The sequence below is a fragment of the Macrotis lagotis genome, chromosome X, assembly GCF_037893015.1.
Source record: "Macrotis lagotis isolate mMagLag1 chromosome X, bilby.v1.9.chrom.fasta, whole genome shotgun sequence".
Taxonomy (NCBI): Eukaryota; Metazoa; Chordata; class Mammalia; order Peramelemorphia; family Peramelidae; genus Macrotis; species Macrotis lagotis.
The window spans coordinates 436,071,423-436,090,684 of record NC_133666.1 but is presented as its reverse complement, the minus strand read 5'-3'; the positions used below and the strand labels follow the sequence as shown (position 1 = coordinate 436,090,684).

Sequence of the window (19,262 nt, the reverse complement as noted above, 5' to 3'; positions counted from 1 at the left end):
TGTAGTAAGGAACTCTTAGGAAATTCCTTCCACAGCTGTTTATAGGCAACTTTCCTCCATCTTAGGAATTTTCTGGGTCACCACTGAGAGCTGGAGTGATTTGTCCGAAGTTACATAGCTTGATTCTAGACCAACTTTCTCTATGCTGCATTCATCAGTATTATTTTAGGAAACTACTACTTTAGCTCATTCTTCAATGTTGAACAAAACCTATGTAGATGTTTATAGGGTTGAACTAATTTAATGTAATTTGTGTTGTCAGGCGAGCCTCAATTTATTGACTGGGAGAATGATAGTGATAGTAAAGAAGATGTTGGCGATGATTGTCCTGAATTTGGAGAAAATGAGAGTGCTGTGGAAATATCAGACTGTATTTCCTGTGCAAGTAGCAGCTCTCAGACTAGTGATGAGAGAGAGCATGATTTTTCTCAAGTAAGTATATTTTTCAGTTTAATATTGGAATAGAAATGATTTTTTTTTAAATTAACATACTTGTTTTCTATCTGTGTTGACAAATAAATTCTCTTTCCCTATATTCCCCTTGGAAATAGATTGGGTTTTTTTTTTACTTAAAAGATTTTATGTATTTTGAGTTTTACAATTTTTCTCCTATTCTTACTCCCCACCCCACCCCCACAGAAGGCAATTTGTCAGTCTTTACATTGTTTCCATGGTATACATTGATCCAAATTGAATGTGATGAGAGAGAAATCACATATCCTTAAGGAAGAAACATAAAGTATAAGAGATAGCAAGATCAGACAATAAGATATCAGTTTTTTTTTCCCTAAATTAAAGGTAAAAGTCCTTGGTCTTTGTTCAGACTCCACAGTTCTTTTCTCTGCATACAAATGGTATTCTCCATTGCAGACAGCCCCAAATGGTCCCTGACTTTTGCATTGTTGGTATGAGCAAGTCCATCAAGGTTGATCATCACCCCCATGTTGCTATTAGGGTGTACAGTGTTTTTCTGGTTCTGCTCATCTCCCTCAGTTATCAGTTCATACAAATCCCTCCAGGCTTCCCTGAATTCCCATCCCTCCTGGTTTCTAATAGAACAATAGTATTTGGAAATAGAATTTAAGTTCTTTTGTTCCCTCTTTATTTGGTGTAAATCTAAAGAACAGGGGGCACCAGAAATGGCCTTCAGCCTCAATACATTACTTTTTAGGATGTTTAAAATCTAAATACTTAGTTAAATATTGATCCAAGGATATTAAGTCAGTTTATTAATCTGGCGTGAGCCTATTGACCTAAAGATGACATACAGCTTTAAGTGATCCTAAGTCCCTTTCCATAAATTGGGTGAAACCTCAGATTTGTTCATTGATGCTAGTAGAAATAATTTTATTTATAAATTTATTTTTATTTTTAAAAAAATTATTTATTTTGAATTTTACAATTTTCCCCCTAATCTTGCTTTTCTCCTCCCCCACTCCCCACAGAAGCCAGTCTGTTAGTCTTTACATTGTTTCCATGCTATGCCTTGATTGATCTAAGTTGAACGTGATGAGAGAGCAATCATATCCTTAAGGAAGAAAAATAAATCAAAATTACATAATAAGATAATGGATTTTTTTTAAAATTAAAGGTAATAAATAGTCTTTGGACTCTGTTGAAACTCCACAATTCTTTCTCTGGATATAGATGGTATTCTCTATCACAGAATAAATCCCTTTATTAGTAGTTGAATTGATTTTTAATTTCAGACATCAAGATAGATTGGATTGCTTTTAAGGAAAAAAAATCACAAAAATTTAACAGAGGATAGGTGAACAGCTGACTGACAGTGGAAAAGAATCTTAGAGTCACAAAATTTCTGACTTGTAAAGAATGTCCACAGCCATCTGATTTAGAAAAGACTTTCTGCAATATACAGGAAAAATAGTTATCAGTATATTCTAGGCTAAACTTCCCTTCAACTAGGTCCTCATGGCCTACAGGATACCATTATTGTTGCTTTCTTCATCTTATCACTGTCCTTCCTAAAATACCTAAACTTGAGAATAGGACTCTTGATGTGAACTGCTCAGAACAAAGAGTACATATGAACTTTTCTTCCTATTCTTCAATAATGTGACTCTCTTGATGCATCCCAAGATTATTAGCTTCCTTGGTACACTGTTTGTTGACTCATAATGAGCTTGGAGTCTCTTTTCAGATGAAGTACTCTATTTCCATAACTTCCCTGTCTTAATATATAGTAGGTTGATTTTTTTTTTTTACTTGAGAACAAGACTTTATTCTTTTTAAATTTCATTTCATTGGATTTGTCAGTGCCCTAGATCATCGAGAATGTTTGAATTCAGACTCTACCATCAGTTTGTTATTATTCTTCCCGACTTCCCAATTGAAAATTTTGTGAGCCTTTATCTTTGTGCATAATCGTTCAATCAGTTTAATAGTCTGTCCCACCTTTCCCTATCTTTTCAAAATAATATGAAAAATGCTTAATATGTTGATAAAATATAGAAAACTTACATACAAGTTTAGAGACCACCTCATAAAAGGTTATTAAGTTTAGTCTAGCTTGTTTTTGATGAAGGTATGTTGGCTATGATTGCTACTTTGTTTTCTAGATTGTTACAAACCGTCTCTTTAATAATACATTCTAGAACTTTGCTAAGAATTCAATTCAAGCTTATAGGCTTCTCTCCTATAGTGATCACTTTTTCAAAAATTGAAGCTGTTATTTGCCCTTCTCCAGTCTTGTTTTGTCTCTCCTTTTCTTACTGCTTTTCTGGTTTTGCTATTAATGGTTCACTATTTGTATCTTCTATTTTTTTTTAATTGTCCAAGGATGTAGTTCATTTAAACTCTTCCAAAGAAGCTATGTTTTTTCCTTATTTATCTTGGCTATCAGCTCCCAATAAGTAATCTTTATTTGGTTCTTTCTAGTTCAGTTTCCTCCCTTTGCTAGAGAAAATCAGAAGCAAAATGAGGCTCTTGTTTGAGTCATCAGTTATCATTGTCTTATTCTCCTAAATAGTGATTTTATCTCTTTTCTGATACTCCAGTTTTCTCACTTTAAAAAAAACCCGACAAAAAAATCCCAGCCCAATTCCTCAGACCCTTTTGTCTTTGTCTTTCATTCCTTATTCTCAGTTTGAATATTCCTGATATTTGTCTTTTTTTAAATTTATTTAAGGTAATGGGGTGAAGTCACTTGCCCAAGGTCACACAGCTAGGCAAATGTCTGAGGCTGGATTTGAACTCAAGTTTTCCTGACTCCAGGGCCAGTGCTCTATCCACTGTGCCACTTAGCTGCCCTGATCAATACTTGTCCTTTAAAATTGTTCCATTCTTTTGTAACTCTCACCTGCCCCAGCTTCTACCTACTTGCCTATGTCTTTTAAAATTCTGGACTGGCTAGCAACCTCCCTGTGCATTCACTTTGGTCTCTTTATAGACATATCCCCTTTTTATTCATTGTTAGAATCACTCCTTATATCTTCAGAATTTATTTTTGAGAATTTCCCATCCTTTCTCATGTAACTTCTTAGAAATTTAGGAATCCTAATTGTCCTTTCTCTGAGTACTTTGAAATCTGTTTTTCTAAAATCTAGGGTCCATTTCAGTCCATTCTCCTCTTTCCTTTCCACAGAGATTATAATCTTTATGATGGAGTTGTCACTTCCCCAGATTTCCTGTCATTTCTACCTCAGTATTCAATTTTTCTCTTTTGGTAAAAATCAGGTGTGATATAGTTTTTCCTACAGTTTTGAAGGATGAAATTATGATTATCTATTGAAGTAATTGGGATTGCAAAAAAAAAGTTTCCCATAGGTGTTTGTATAAATGATTTCATTCTTATAATTGTGTTCAGTTTTTAGAAATTCTTATTTTTCTGTTCTGTTCTGTTTGTGTGACCCCATGATCTGCTGTCTGATCCAGTGGGATTGTGTTTGTCTCTGCCTCCATTGATCGTTACCCAGATATTTTTTTCATCATGTCCTTTCCTTGGTTTCTGCGCTTGTATTTTTTAAATATATAATGCTTCCCTGTCCATTCCCTTTTCTTTTTTTAATTAAGTGTCCCCTTCCAGAGCACTGTTGAGCTGTGGCTAGAACCTCTGCTTTTTACATAGCTTTCAGAGATCACAGCTCATTGATCATATCTTTCCATCCTCTGAGGCATGGTTCTTGTGGGGATGTTGTCCAGAATGCATTGATGCTTATATTCTCATTTATCTTGGGTTTTTACTTCTTATTTTTTGTTCTGGTCTTCTCACAGTTGTTCCATGTTACTTTACTTTCAAAAGAATTAGAGAGAATAGTCCTGCTTTTTTTCCCTCTGTTATATATATTCAACATTCCATCATCCCAGGTAATCTGTGGGCTTACTAACCCCTTTTCGTTTTCCACTAAACTACCTAACTGCCTTTAAAATCAGGGGTAGGGAACCTTTTTTTTTCTGTCAAGGGCCATTTGGATATTTATAACATCATTCATGAGCTATATGTGGTCAAACATTTAATTAATTCACTCCTAAAAAATTCTTAGATTTATTGAATTTTAAGTCCCACCTGCAGTTGTCTGGGCAATGCCAGACCAATATGGCCAGTGGGCTAGGGGTTCCCTACCCTTGCTGTAAATGGAAAGAGATAGTGCTGACTTGTTCAAAGTTAGACCGCTAATAGATGGCAAAACTGTGATAACTCAAGGCAGAACTTTCCCTTATATTGTATATAGATTTTCACTTCTAAATTAAGAATAATATCTCTAGGAATCATAGAATATCAGTGGTAGATGGGACCATAAAGATTATTTTGCCCCATCTTTTCATTTTTACTAACTAAGAATCTGAATTCCAGAGAGTGACTCATATGGTTAAGGTCACAAAGAGAGGATTTAGAACTCTCTTCATAGTATCTTATGGTTTCTACTTTACCATATATCCTCTCTGCTTTTATAACATGATGCTCTTTTAAATATGAGGTAATACCTAGGATAGGGGTTCTTAATCTGAGACACAAAAATTTCTTTAAAAAAATTATTTTGATAACTATTTCAGTATGGTTAATTTTCTTTGTAATCCTATATATTTTATTTTATAGTTGTAAAAACATTATTCAGAGAAGACATTATCAGACTGCCAAAGGAAGTCAATGACAATCAAAAAGTTAAGAACCTTTGTACTAGAATCTCATTTTAATCCTATTTGATTTTTTTTTGTTTGTTTTTTGCAAGGCAGTGGGATTAAGTGACTTGCCCAAGGTCACACAGATAAGTAATTATTAAGCATCTGAGGTCTGATTTGAATCAGGTTCTCATTACTCCAGGGCCAGTGCTCTATCCACTGCGCCACCTAGCTTCCCTCACTGTGCCACCTAACTGCCCCTATTTTAACTCCACTTATACATTTCAGCATGATGACTTCAAGTTTGTGTTAGGAAAGATGGTTATTGCATTAGCAAGTGGTTCCACCATGTAGACCTCAAGAATAATATCATAGTGGGCTATATAATAGAGTTGATAGATATCTGATCTTTTTGAAGAACGTGCATTCATTATATAAATTAAAAGTTGCAGTGACAATTTTTTAGGGTGGTGGTTTCATGAGTGATGTGCTGTAATGGAAAGAGAAGTGGATTTACAATCAGGAGGCTATATTCTAGTTTTGATTCTTTGCCCCTGGGCAAATCACTTAAATTCCCTGGACCTCATTAAAATGAAGCATTTTGTCTGCATGTCCTCGCAGGACCATTCAAAATCTAAATCCTCTGATCATTATAGTGCTGTTTCTCAGGACCCTTAATAAAGTAATCTCATAAATTCCCATTTTCTCCAGTAGATGGCACCCTAGCATTAAAGTCATTATCCTGTAACTCATGCTAGCAATGTCTTCCTAACTACTTCCCTGTAGAGGGCAGCAGAGACAGCTAGATGGCGTATAATTCTTAAGGAAATATGAAGGAAATTGGATTTAAATGATACTTGTTATGTAATTCCCAAATTCGTTATAGAGTGACAAATGTGGAAATATTGTATAGGTTAATAGTCATAGTAAACAGCAGGCAGCCTCAGCATTTTCAGACCCTGGGTAAGGTGAACAGTTGAGACTGGCTTAGAAGACTAAAGTGGGTCATAGACTCTTGAAGAGAAAGCTAAGGTAGCTTTTTTGAATTAGAAGACTGGTGACTTTGAATTGCAGATACTGGTTGTAGAACAAATGTTATATTCTTTTGCCCTGGTAGGTCAGCAGTAAAGTTCTGAAACTAAAGGACCATGGGATAAGAGAAAGCTCTTCTAACAGGATCTGGAAAAGGCATAGGTACATGCAAATAACCTTCTTAATGTTCTAGGAGATGGATGTACTAAAGGATGACTGAACCCTTTAATGTAGGATTTGGCAAATTTCTGAAAGTCAAAATTCAATCTGACATTGACAATTTTAATAAGAAATCAAAACATTTTAACCCAGTGAATTGTTCAGATAATGCTTTTTAAGTTATGTATGGGTTGTGTTTTTCAAAGGTCTGGACTAAAGTTTAGAAAGCCCTTCTCATTTTTTTTGCTAAGTTTTTTTTTTAATGTGTATTTATACTAAAATTTATATTCCTGTTTCTGATATTGTCAAGTATTTAGTTATCATTCTGTTTATAAAAATTACTAAGGCCCTTTACCAAGATAAGATCCAAATGGTTACAGGACATAGACATAAAAAAACAATACTATAAGCAAATTAGAAGATCAAGGACTAGTCTACCTGTCAGATCTATGGAAAGGGGAACAGTTTATGACTAAGGAAGAGTTGGAGAACATCATTAAAACCAATTAGATGATTTCGATTACATTAAATTAAAAAGTTTTTGCACAGATAAAACCAATGTAATCAAAATCAAAAGAAGGGTAGTAAATGGGGAAACAATCTTTACAACTAATGATTCTGACAAAGGACTCATTTCTAAAATATACAGAGAACTGAGTCATATTTTTAAAACAAAAAGCCATTCCCCAATTGACACATGGTCAAAGGATATGCAAAGGCAATTTACAGATGAGGAGATCAAAGCAATCCATAGCCATATGAAAAAATACTCTAAATCATTAAGTATTAGAGAAATGCGAATTAAAGCTTCTCTGAGGTACCACCTCACACCTCTCAGACTGGCCAATATGACCAGGAAGGATAATGATCATTGTTGGAAGGGATGTGGGAAATCTGGGACACTGTTACACTGTTGGTGGAGCTGTGAACTCGTCCAACCCTTCTAGAGAGCTATTTGGAACTATGCCCACAGGGCAACAAAAATGTGCATACCCTTTGACCCAGCAATACCACTACTGGGTCTATACCCTGAAGAGATGAGGAAAAAGGGTAAAAACATTACTTGTACAAAAATATTTATAGCAGCCCTGTTTGTGGTGGCAAAGAATTGGAAATCCAGTAAATGTCCTTCAATTGGGGAATGGTTTAGCAAACTGTGGTATATGTATGTCATGGAACACTATTGTTATATTAGAAACCAGGAGGGACGGGATTTAAGGGAAACCTGGAGGGATTTGCATGAACTGATGCTGAGTGAGATGAGCAGAACCAGAAAAACACTGTACACCCTAACAGCAACATGGGAGTGATGTTCAACCCTGAAGGACTTGCTCATTCCATCAGCGCAACAATTGGGAACAATTTTAGGCTGTCTACAAAAGAGAGTATTATCTGTATCCAGATAAGGAGCTGTGGAGTTTGAACAAAGTACAAGGACTGTTCCCTTTAATTCGGGGGGGGGGGGGGGGGGGGGGGAACCAGATGTCTCATTGTTTGATCTGATTACCTCTGAGAATTCTGTTCTCTTTAAGGATATGATTTCTCTCATCACACCCAATTTGGATCAAGGTACAACATGGAAACAAAGTAGACTGACGTAGTGCTATCTGTGGGGTGGGGGTGGGGGGAGGGAAGCAAGATTGGGGGAAAATTGTAAAACTCAAATAATATCTTTCTTCTTGCCAAAAATTGATTTTTTTTTCCTCTTTACTGTTTTACCCCTTCATTTTTTATAATCAAACGCTTTTTGTCTCTGTTTTGGGAGACTCATAAATATAACAAAAAGCCTTTCCTTTGTGAACATTTCTCTTGCCTTTTAGCAGCATTTTTTCCTCTTCAGAAGAAAGGAATGGTTCCTATAAATCATCACATGTAAGTAGAGTGTTCTTTGGTTTCTGGTTCAAATATTGTTGCTTAAGGAATATAAAATAAATGAAGATGTATCTTTATATTCATATAGGTGAATATCTTGGATTTCTCTTGCTTGGGGAGTCAGAATGGGTTCAGAGATTTATCATTGTGGTACAAAGTTTTCTGAAGGTTTCCACTGCTCTTGTCTAATCTTACTTGTAGAGTACATTTCTAACCAAACTATTTCAGTCATCATACATTTTGTGTTATAAAAAAAGATTTGAATTGGTATTTTTCAAAGAATCAGGTACAAAAAAACTACTGGACTACATGGATTAGAAAATACTGGAAATCAAAACAAAAGATAATTGTTCTACTGGCATAAAGGTTTTTAGGTATTGGATGACAATCATAAATCTAGAGGAACTGGTCAAAATAGTTAGGAATAGGAATACACTCTCACATTTGTGTAGATCTATTGATTGGGGGCTATTTTATTTCCATAGATCACTAAGGCTCATGGATATTTTGTAGTCTGTTCTTTTGACCAGTGAAGGTCAAAGTTAGGAGCTTAGACTATCTTTATGAACTTTTCATTGTCTTATTAAGCTAGAAGTGATATGACCTCATTTCTTTGATAGTTGACCTCTTTTTTTTTTGTTTTTTTGCGGGACAGTGGGTTAAGTGACTTGCCCAAGGTCATACAGCTAGGGAATTATTAAGTGTCTGAGGATTTGAACTCAGGTACTCCTGACTCCAGGGCCAGTGCTCTATCCACTGTGCCATCTAGCTGCCCCCCTAGTTGACATCTTTTTTAAAAAAGAAAATTGTTTAGTACTTTAGTCTCCCCTAATTACATGTAAAAACGATTTTTAACAATTATTTTTAAAACTTTGAGTTCCAGAATCTCTCCCTTTCTCCCTCTCCACCTCCTCATTGAGAAGGCAAGCAATTTTGTATAGGGTATATAGTCTTGCAAAACATATTTCCATATTAATAATGTTGGGAAAGAGAATATAGATAAAAAACTCAAAAGAAATAAAGTAAAAAAAAGTATACTTAATCTGTATTCATATACCATCAGTTTTTTATCTGAGAATAGTTAACATTTTTCATTATAGGTCCTTCAGAATTGTCTTGGATCTTAGAATTGCTGAGAATAGCTAAATCATAGCTGATCTTACAGTATTAGTATTACTTTGTACATACTACTTCACTTTGCTTCAGTTCATGTTTCAGGTTTTTCTGAGATCATCCTGCTTATCATTTTTTTTTTTGCAAGGCATTGGGATTAAGTGACTTGACCAAGGTCATACGGCTAGGTTTGAACTTAGATCCTCCTAACTCCAGGGCCAGTGCTCTATCCATTGTGCCACCTAGCTGCCTCCCTGTTTATCATTTCTTATAGCACAATCGTATTTCATCATAATTACATAGTATAATTTGTTCAGCCATTCCTTAATTGATGGGCATTCCTTCAATATCCAGCTGCCTGCCACAAGAGAAGAGCTGCTATAAATATTTCCATACATACAGGTCCCTTCTCTTTTGTTTTTTAATCTCTTTTTGGATACAGACTTAATAGTGGCACTGCTGGGTCAAAGGTTATGCATGGTTTTATAACCCTTTGGGCATAGTTCTCAATTGCTCAAAAGAATAGTTGAATCAGTTCGCAACTCCATCAACAGTGCATTAATGCTTCATTTCCCCCCATATCCCCCATTCCAACATTTTTCATTCTTTTCTGTCCAATAGCTAGTCTTTTTTTTTTTTTAAGTTTTTTGCAAGGCAATGGGGTTAAGTGGCTTGCCCAAGGCCACCCAGCTAGGTAATTATTAAGTGTCTGAGACCGGATTTGAACTCAAGTACTCCTGATTCCAGGGCTAGTGCTCTATTCACTGCACCACCTAGCCACCCCCTAATAGCTAGTCTTAATAGTACTTCAGAATTGTTTCATTTGGTATTCCTCCAATGACTAGCAATCTAAAACATCTTCTACAGCTAATATATAGCTTTGATGACTTCATCTGAAAAAAAAATCATATCTCTTGATCATTTAACAATTGGAGAATGGCTCCTGTTTTTATAAATTTGACTCTTCTCTATATATTTGAAAAATGAGACCTTTTTCAGAGAAATTTACATCAAAATTATTTTTACAATTATGGTTGCTAAATGTATTTCCCTTCACCCAATTCCCTCTTTGCCCATTTATTCTATTCTTTCTCTTTCACCCTATCATTTCTGAAAAATGTTTTACTTTTATCTTCCACTTCCCTCAATTTTCCCTCCTTTCTATTGCTACCACCCCTTCTCTTATCCCCTCCTACTTTCCTGTAGAGTAAGAGATTTCTATACCTCACTGAGTGTGTATGTTATTCAGTCTTTGAGTTAGTTCTGATGAGAGTAATATTCACTCACTTTCCCCTATCTTCCTTTCCAATGTTAAAACTTTCTTGCTTCTTTTATGTGAGATAATTTACCCCATTCTATCTTCCATTTTCCTTTCTCCCAATATATTACTTTTTTCCCCCTGAGGCAATCAGTTTTAAGTGACTTAAAGTCAAGTGTCTGAGGTTGAATTTCAACTCAGATCCTCTTGACTCCAGGGCTGGTGCTCTATCCACTGTGCCACTTAGCTGCCCCCATTCCACATTTTCACAACTTAATTTTATTTTTTAGTTATCCCTTCATATTCAGCTCATATTTGTGCTCTCAAAAACCAACTGCCGTAATAAGGAGAAAGTTTTTATGAGTTACAAGTATCAGCTTCCCATGATTTTCCAGTCAAAGACAATGTAGAAGGTTGGCAAGAGGCCTGTTTGTGGTAGCAAAGAATTGGAAATTAAGTGAATGTCCTTCAATTGGGGAATGGCTTAACAAACTGTGGTATATGTATGTCATGAAACACTACTGTTCTATTAGAAACTGGGAGGGATGGGAGTTCAGGGAAGCCTGGAAGGATTTGCATGAACTGATGCTGAGCAGAACCAGAAGAACATTGTATACCCTAACAGCAACATGGGGGCAATGATCATCCTTAATGGACTTGCTCATTCCATCAGTGCAACAATCAGAGACAATTTTGGGCCATCTGTGATGGAGAAAACTATCTGTATCCAGAGAAAGAATTGTGGAGTTTGAAAAAGACCAAATATTATTACCTTTAATTAAAAAAAAAAACACCATTATCTTATTATGTAATTTTGCTATCTCTTATCTTTGTATCTGTTTACCTTTTTAATGCTTCTCTTGAGCCTTGTATTTGAAAGTCAAATTTTTTATTGTTTTGTTCTTTTCACCAAGAATGCCTGGAAGTCCTCTATTTCATTGACTGTCTATTTTCTTCATGAAAGTTTATACTCAATTTTGCTGGGTAGGTGATTCTTGATTGAAAGCACTTAATTTCTAATTCTTTTATACCACAAACAGGGCTACTGTGAATATTTTTGTACAAGTGATATTTTTACCCTTTTCCATAATCTTTTCAGGTTATAGACCCAGTACTGGTATTACTGGATCAAAGGATATGCACATTTTTGTTGCTCTTTGGGTGTAATTACAAATTGCTCTCCAAAAAGTTTAGATGAGTTCACAGCTCCACCAACAGTGTATTAGTGTCCCAGATTTCCCACATCCCTTCCAACATTGATCATTGTCCTTTCTAGTCATATTAACCAGTCTGAGAGGTGTGAGGTAGTATCTTAGAGATGCTTTAATTTGCATTTCTCTAATAAGTAATGATTTGGAGCAGTTTTTCATATGACTATGGATTGCTTTGATTTCCTCATCTGTAAATTGCCTTTGCATATCCTTTGACCATGTGTCAATTGGGGAATGGCTTTTTTTTTTTTTTGAAAATTTGACTCAGTTCTCTGTATATTTTAGAAATGAGTCCTTTTTCAGAAGTACTAGTTGTAAAAATTGTTTCACCATTTACTACATTTTTTGAACTTGTTTACAGTGGTTTTATTTGTGCAAAAGTTTTTAATTTAATGTAATCAAAATTATCTAGCTTGTTTTTAATGATGTTCTCCATCTCTTCCTTGGTCATAAACTGTTTTTCTTTCCATAGATCTGACAGGTAAACTAGTCCTTTATCTTCAAGTTTGCTTATAATATTGTTTTTTATGTCTAAATCCTGTATCCATTTTGATCTTACCTTGCTATAGGGTGTGAGGTGTTAGTCCAATCTAAGTTTCTTCCATACTAACTTCCAATTTTCCCAACAGTTTTTTTTATCAAAGAGAGAATTTTTATACCAATAGCTGGACTCTTTGTGTTTATCAAATAGCAGATTACTATAATCATTTCCTGCTATTGCACTTAATCTATTCCACTGATCTGGACTCTTTCAATTTCTATTTTGTCCTCTGGTTCTAGAATATCAGGGCAGTTTTCCTTGATAATTTCTTGAAAGGTGATGCCCCTTTTTGGTCATTCTTTTTTTTAAATTTTATTGTTTCTTGATTTCTCATAAAGTCGTTAGCTTCCATTTGTTCAAGTCTTTTTTTTTTAAGTTTTTAGTTTTTGCAAGGCAATGGGGTTAAGTGGCTTGCCCAAGGCCACACAGCTAGGTTTATTAAATGTCTGAGGTTGGATTTGAACTCAGGTATTCCTGACTCCAGGGCTGGTGCTCTATCTACTGTACCACCTAGCTGCCCCTTCAATTCTAATTTTTAAGGGATTATTTTTTTCAGTAAGCTTTTGAACCTTCTTTTTCATTTGACCAGTTCTACTTTTTAAGGAATTTTTTTTTCTTCAGTGAATTTTTGTGTTTCTTTTTCCATTTGGCTTTTTCATTAACTTTTTGTACCTCTTTTGCCATTTGGCCTATTCTGTTTTTTAAGGGTTTTTTCCCCCCTCCTTTACCAAACTGTTTACTCTTTTTTCTTGCATTACTCTCATTTTTCTTCTCAATTTTTCTTCTACTTCTTTTATTTAATTTTCAAAATCCTTTGTGAGCTCTTTCATGACTTGAGACCAATTCACATTTTTCTTGGAGGCTTTGGATATAGGAGCTTTGACTTTCTTATCTTCTTCTGAGTAGGTGTTTTGATCTTCTTGGTCACCATCGTAATTTTATTTGGTCAGAATTTTTTTTTTATTATGTGCTTCTTTTTCCAGTCTATTTCTTGACTTTTAACTCTTTCTTGAAGTGGGGCTCTGTTTCAGGGTGAGGGGTGCACTGTCCTCAGCTTCAGGGGTTTTGTGCAGATATTTTTAGACATACTTGTACTTCCAGGAAGCTGTAGGTTTCCAGATCTTCAAGGTGGTATGAAGAGGTGCATTTACTATTCTCCTGACCTGAGCCCTGGTTTGTGAATGACCACAACATTCTTTTCTGCCCTGGAACTGTGACTGTAGTCTTTTCTCCACTGCAACTGCAAGATTTGGTGTGTACCCCTTGCCCTGGACTGCCACCCAGTCTGAATATGGACAAAACATTCTGCCCCCAGAGCCAGCTAAGAGGACCGCCCCCCTCCAATCTCCTGATCAATTATTGAGCCCCTCACTGTTTGTGAGCTGAGAGCCCTGGAAGCAGCTGCTACCTCTTTTGATCCCATGGCTCCCAAGGCCTGCTGCTGCAGTGCTGCAGCCAGTCAGTCAGCTCTGGATTATGCTCCTGTCTCACTCAGGTGAGACAGACCTTTCCTTGCCAACGTGTGTTTGTGTGTGTGTGTGTGTGTGTGTGTGTGTGTGTGTTTTCTTTTTTAAGAAAGATTTTATTTATTTTTAATTGTACAATTTTTCCCCAATCTTGATCCCCCATCCCCCACAGAAGGCAGTCTGTTGGTCTTTACATTGATCTAAATTGAATGTGATGAAAGAGAAATCATATCCTTAAGGAAGAAAAAATAAAGTATAAGGGATAGCAAAATTAAATAATAAGATAATGTTGTTTGTGTTTTTTTTTTAAATTAAAGGTAATAGTCTATGGTGTTTTTCAAACTCCACAATTCTCTCTCTGGATAAACATGGTAGTCTCCATCACAGATAGCCCCAAATTGTCCCTGATTGTTGCATTGATGGAATGAGCAAGTCCATTAAGGATTATCCTCACCCCCATGTTGCTGTTAGGGTGTACAGTGTTCTTCTGGTTCTGCTCAGCATCAGTCCATTCAAATCCTTCCAGGCTTCCTTGAACTCCCATCCCTCTCAGTTTCTAATAGAACAATAGTGTTTCATGACATACATATACCGCAGTTTGTTAAGCCATTCCCCAATTGAAGGACATTCACTTAATTTCCAATTCTTTGCTACCACAAACAGGCCTCTTGCCAACCTTCTAAATTGTCTTTGACTGGAAAATCATTTCACTCCATCCTTCTGAGGGTTCTTATACTTCACAAATTGTTCTAAAGCTTCATTTATAGATGTTTAGAGGGCTTTTCAGAGTTCTTCAGAGGAAGAGCTCAGGAGCGAGATTGCCTTTTCTCTGTCATCTTGGCTTTGCTTCTGGTAGCTGTCCTCCTGATGACTAATTTTCTTATGATGAAGTTTTGCATTTGAAGAAAGAGTATTATTCATATCAGGACTCTTAAGAGATAATAATGCAGAATAGTCATGCTGCTAGGAAATTGTCTTATGCCTTTGGTAGTTTCTTGCTCTGTATATATGATTGTTTGGAGATATGTGAGGATGTGTGGAGTTTAATGGCCAGTTGTTAGATATCTCTTCCTTTATTATTTATGACCTGAAAAGGATCATAAGATTTTAGATTTTAAAGGGAAGGGAGAGGTTGTCTCATCCCATCCTTTCTTTTTAATAAGTGGCTTTTTTTGGGTCTGTGTGACCTGATCTATGAAATGATTTGCCCAAGTCATGTATAGAAGAGATGACAAAGGGGACACGAGTCTAGTTCCTCTGTCTCTAGAAGTGGCATCTTATTTTACTGCACTAAGTTTTTGGTTGCCCGAATTCTACCTTAGTAGGAGCTATACATTTACCTTAATTATTGGGGTAGTTCTGAATGGAAAGATCCAGGACATGGATCTCCTTTGCAATCATTTAAATTTACCTTATATCAAAGATTTTTTGTATGCATTTTATTTACTTTGCAAATCTTAGCATGTTTACATAAATTCCATATTATTATTATTATTATTATTATTATTATTATTATTATTATTATTATTATTGAATTCTAATTTCTTTGAGAGTGGATTTTGTTTTATTTTATCTATTCCCAGTTCACAGTACCTTCTGAACATTAGGTACCTAATAATTATTTCTTGAATTTAATTGAATTGAATTATGATAAGTTAGTACAGTTAGTAATTTTCCGCTAACCATTTGAAAATTTTGGCCTTGTGTACTGACATTTGATAAGTGTGTTTGCATAAAATCTTAGCTATATCTAAAAGTCCTTTTCTCCATGATTTGACTTTTCCCCCCAGAGAAATTAGAAAATTTACAAAAAGCTTTTAAAAAATAGTTTTTAAAAAAAGGAAAATGTGATTTTTTAGAATTCTGATATAGAAACACCCCATTTGCTGAAGGTTGTTTATCTGCAAATGCTCTGTTCAGTTGTAGAAAAATCATTTTTGTCTTTGACTAAGCTAACTCGAATAAGCAACTTTCCTAAGCATACTTGAGAAGTAACCTCATCAAAACCAAGTATCACAAGTTTTAAGTACAAGAGCTGTTGTAGTAGTGTTCTTAGATTTCTTTCCTTACCTTACCTAGGGAATTGAGACTCCATTCTACTTAACCTCTGTTATGATATCCTAATTTAATAATTATATTTTTGCTCCCCTTTTCCAATTTCCTTTGTTCCAGAGGTTATTCAAAGAGAAAAAAGTAGTCCAGTGGAATGAAAAGGCCTATTAATTAAAGGTCTTTAAATGTTTTGTTGTTATTGTTGTTGTTATCATAGGTTAGTATCAATGGGTCAGAGAGAGAATTGACATTTTTATTATTGATAACTGGTTTAAGAATGTTAACATTTTGGATAGTTTTGAATGGCTTGTTGAATTTCTTTTTCTGAGATAGGGTTATTTAGGTATTTAATTTCCTCTTCATTTAATTTGGATAACTTAAGTTTTTGTAAATAGCCATCCATTTCAGTTAGATTATCAAATTTATTGGCATGCAGTTGGGCAAAATAATTCTGAATTATTATTTTAATTTCTTCCTCATTGGTGGTGTGTTCACTTTTTTATTTATGATACTAGTAATTTGATTTTCTTCTTTTTTTAATCAAATTAACCAAAGGTTTATCAATTTTATTGTTTTTCATAAAACCAACTCTTGATTTTATTAGTTCAATAGTTTTCTTGCTTTCAATTTTATTAATTTATCCTTTAATTTTTAGAATTTATAATTTGGTATTTAATTGAGGGGGTTTTAATTTGTTCTTTCTCTAATTTTTTTAGTTGCATGCTTAGTTCATTGATTTCTTCTTTATTTTATTCATGTAAGCAGTTAAAGATATAATAAATCCCCTAATAACTGCCTTGGCTACATCTCATTAGTTTAGGTATGTTGTCTCCTTATTATCACCATCTAAGATTAATTTTATCTATAATTTGTTGTTTGATCCACTCATTCTTTAAAATGAGATTTTTTAGTTTTCAATTAGTTTTAGGTCTGTCTCTCCTTGGCCTATTATTGCATGTGATTTTTATTGCACTGTGATCTGAGAAGGAAGTACTCACTATTTATGCCTTTCTGCATTTGATTATATTTTATGCCCTAGTACATGGTCAATTTTTGTGTAAGTGGATAGTTTTGAATGGCTCAGAAATGTTATTATTTGTATATGACTGATGTGTAAGCACCTTTATAGAATTTTTTGCTCAGTTAGTGGCCTATGAATAGGGAGAGGAAAAGGAATAAGCTAAACATTGATTTTTCTTCCTGTTGAGCTGGGGAATGATGGTATTAATATCCAAAAAGAAATGTATAGCACATATTAGGAGATGTGGAAATATAGTATATATAGAAGACAGCTAGAAGAGCATATTATGGGGGTTATCTACATAGATGTAAAACTATTGCAATAGAATATTTTGATATGGTTATTAACATTTAAGAATCCTTCTTGTTTAAACCTTGGAGTCTTCTTCCATGTGTTGAAACAAGATTAAGAAAATTAAGTGTATAGAGTTAATTTTTAGGGAGGATGATGAAAAATATTATGTAAGATATATTTGAAATTAGAACTGTTTCCCATGGATTTATTTCAATAATTTGGTCACTGTTCATTTCCTTTATCAAAAATCAATTTCAGTGGAAACTTTTTTTTAGGCTTTTGCAAGGCAAATGGGTTTAAGTGGCTTGCCCAAGCCACACAGCTAGGTAATTATTAAGTGTCTGAGGCAGGATCTGGCCTCAGGGACTCCTGACTCCAGGGCTGGTGCTCTAGCCACTGCACCACCTAGCTGCCCCTAGTGGAAACATTTTTGAAAATTATTAATATTTTAGAGATGATTTAACTAAGACCATTCTATAGTGTTGTTGACTCAACTTTTTTTTTGATTCTGAAATTACAAGTGCATTTTAAAATGTTCAGTGGAATTTCTGATATTTTAAGTACAAGAATCCTTGTAGTAGTGTTCTTAGGTTTCTTTCCTTTCCTTACCTAGGGAATTGAGACTCCATTTCACTTAACCTATGTTTTAATAATGGTATTTCTGCTTCCTTTTCCAATTTCTTTTGTTCCAGAGGTTATTCAAAGAGAAAAAAGCTGTCCAATGGAATGAAAGATAACAATCTGATGAGGGTGTGTTTTCTTTCTCTTTTCTCTTTCTTGTCACCTATGATGCTGCCCTTCCTTATCTAGAATGAAATTCAAACCCTTACAATTTAGGTAGAATAAGAGAGAAATAAGTTCTACATAAAATGCCTTGTGGGGATCAATCAGTAAACATTTTCTCAAGTTCCTCCTTACAGTGTACCAGACCCTGGTCTACAAATACTGGGGGTACAAAGAAAGAGAAAAAGACAGCTTGTGTTCTCACGGAGCTCATAGGCAGCATGTGAACAACTCTCTACACACTGGCTCTATTCAGGATAAACTTCCAGAGATTGGATAAAAAGGGGGATTTGTTAAAGAATGGGCAAACAGCTGCTGCCGTGACTAGACGTCTGGACCCAGAGTCAGAAAGACTTGAGTCTTGACCTCAGACACTTCCGAGGTGTGCAGCTCCAGGCGAGTCGTGACTTCTGTTTGCTTCAGTTTCCTTAACTGTAAAAGGGGGATAGTGAATTCATGTGGCCTTTAAATGAGTTGATATTTGTAAAACACTTAACATATTACCTAACACATGGTAGTAAGTACTATATAAATGTTAACTGCTGTTGCTGCTACTACTTCTACTACTACTACTACTACTAAACATTTGCCATTCTAAATTCACCAATCTTCTGAATCTACAACTGAACAAAAGAGGTCATGAAACTGTAACAATTATTGAATGAAGAAAAATGATTTGGGAACCTTTATTAATTCAGTTCAACAGAAAGACTTGATATCTCTGATCAATACAATGATATACTCCAATTTTTAAAAATTTATTATTTATTTTTCAATTACATGCAATGACAGTCTTAAACATTCATCTTTTGCAAGCTTTTGAGTTGCACATTTTTCCACCATTCTCTCCCCCCCCTTCCTCCATGGCAGCAAAGCAATCTGATACAGGTGTGTATGTAAAGTTGCATTGAACCTATTTCTGTATTAGTCAAGCTGTGAAAGAAGAGCTTAGAACTAAGGAGAAAAGGAAAAAAATACATAAAAGAAGTTTTAAAATGTTAATACAGTATGCTTTGCTCTGCATTCAAACTATATTTTTTCTCTGAATGTGAATGGCATTGTCCATAGCAGGTTTCTCAGGATTGTCCTTGATCACTGAACTGCTAAGAGGAGCTGCATCCATCTTATGTGATCCATCTCACAATGTTACTGTTAATGTATATAATGTTTTCCTGGTTCTGCTTACTTCATTCAGTATCAGTTCACACAAGTCTTTCCAAGCTTCTCTGAAGTCAGCTGCTTGTGATTTTTTTTTTAAGTTTTTGCAAGGCAGTGGGGTTAAGTGACTTGCCCAAGGCCACATGGCTAGGTAATTATTAAGTGTCTGAATTTGAATTCAGGTACTCCTGACTCCAGGGCCGGTGCTTTATCCACTGTGCCA

General features: G+C 35.0%; 1 protein-coding gene across 2 annotated transcripts in view; it reads left to right on the top strand.

Annotated features, from left to right (window-relative positions):
- Positions 1 to 19,262, top strand: part of SPIDR (scaffold protein involved in DNA repair) — a 546,668-nt gene that overhangs the window by 20,941 nt on the left and 506,465 nt on the right. For both annotated transcript variants that reach the window (XM_074206957.1, XM_074206956.1), the window contains exon 4: positions 263 to 432. In XM_074206957.1, coding sequence (XP_074063058.1) covers positions 263 to 432 — 170 coding nt within the window. The remainder of the gene's footprint in view (positions 1 to 262; positions 433 to 19,262) is intronic.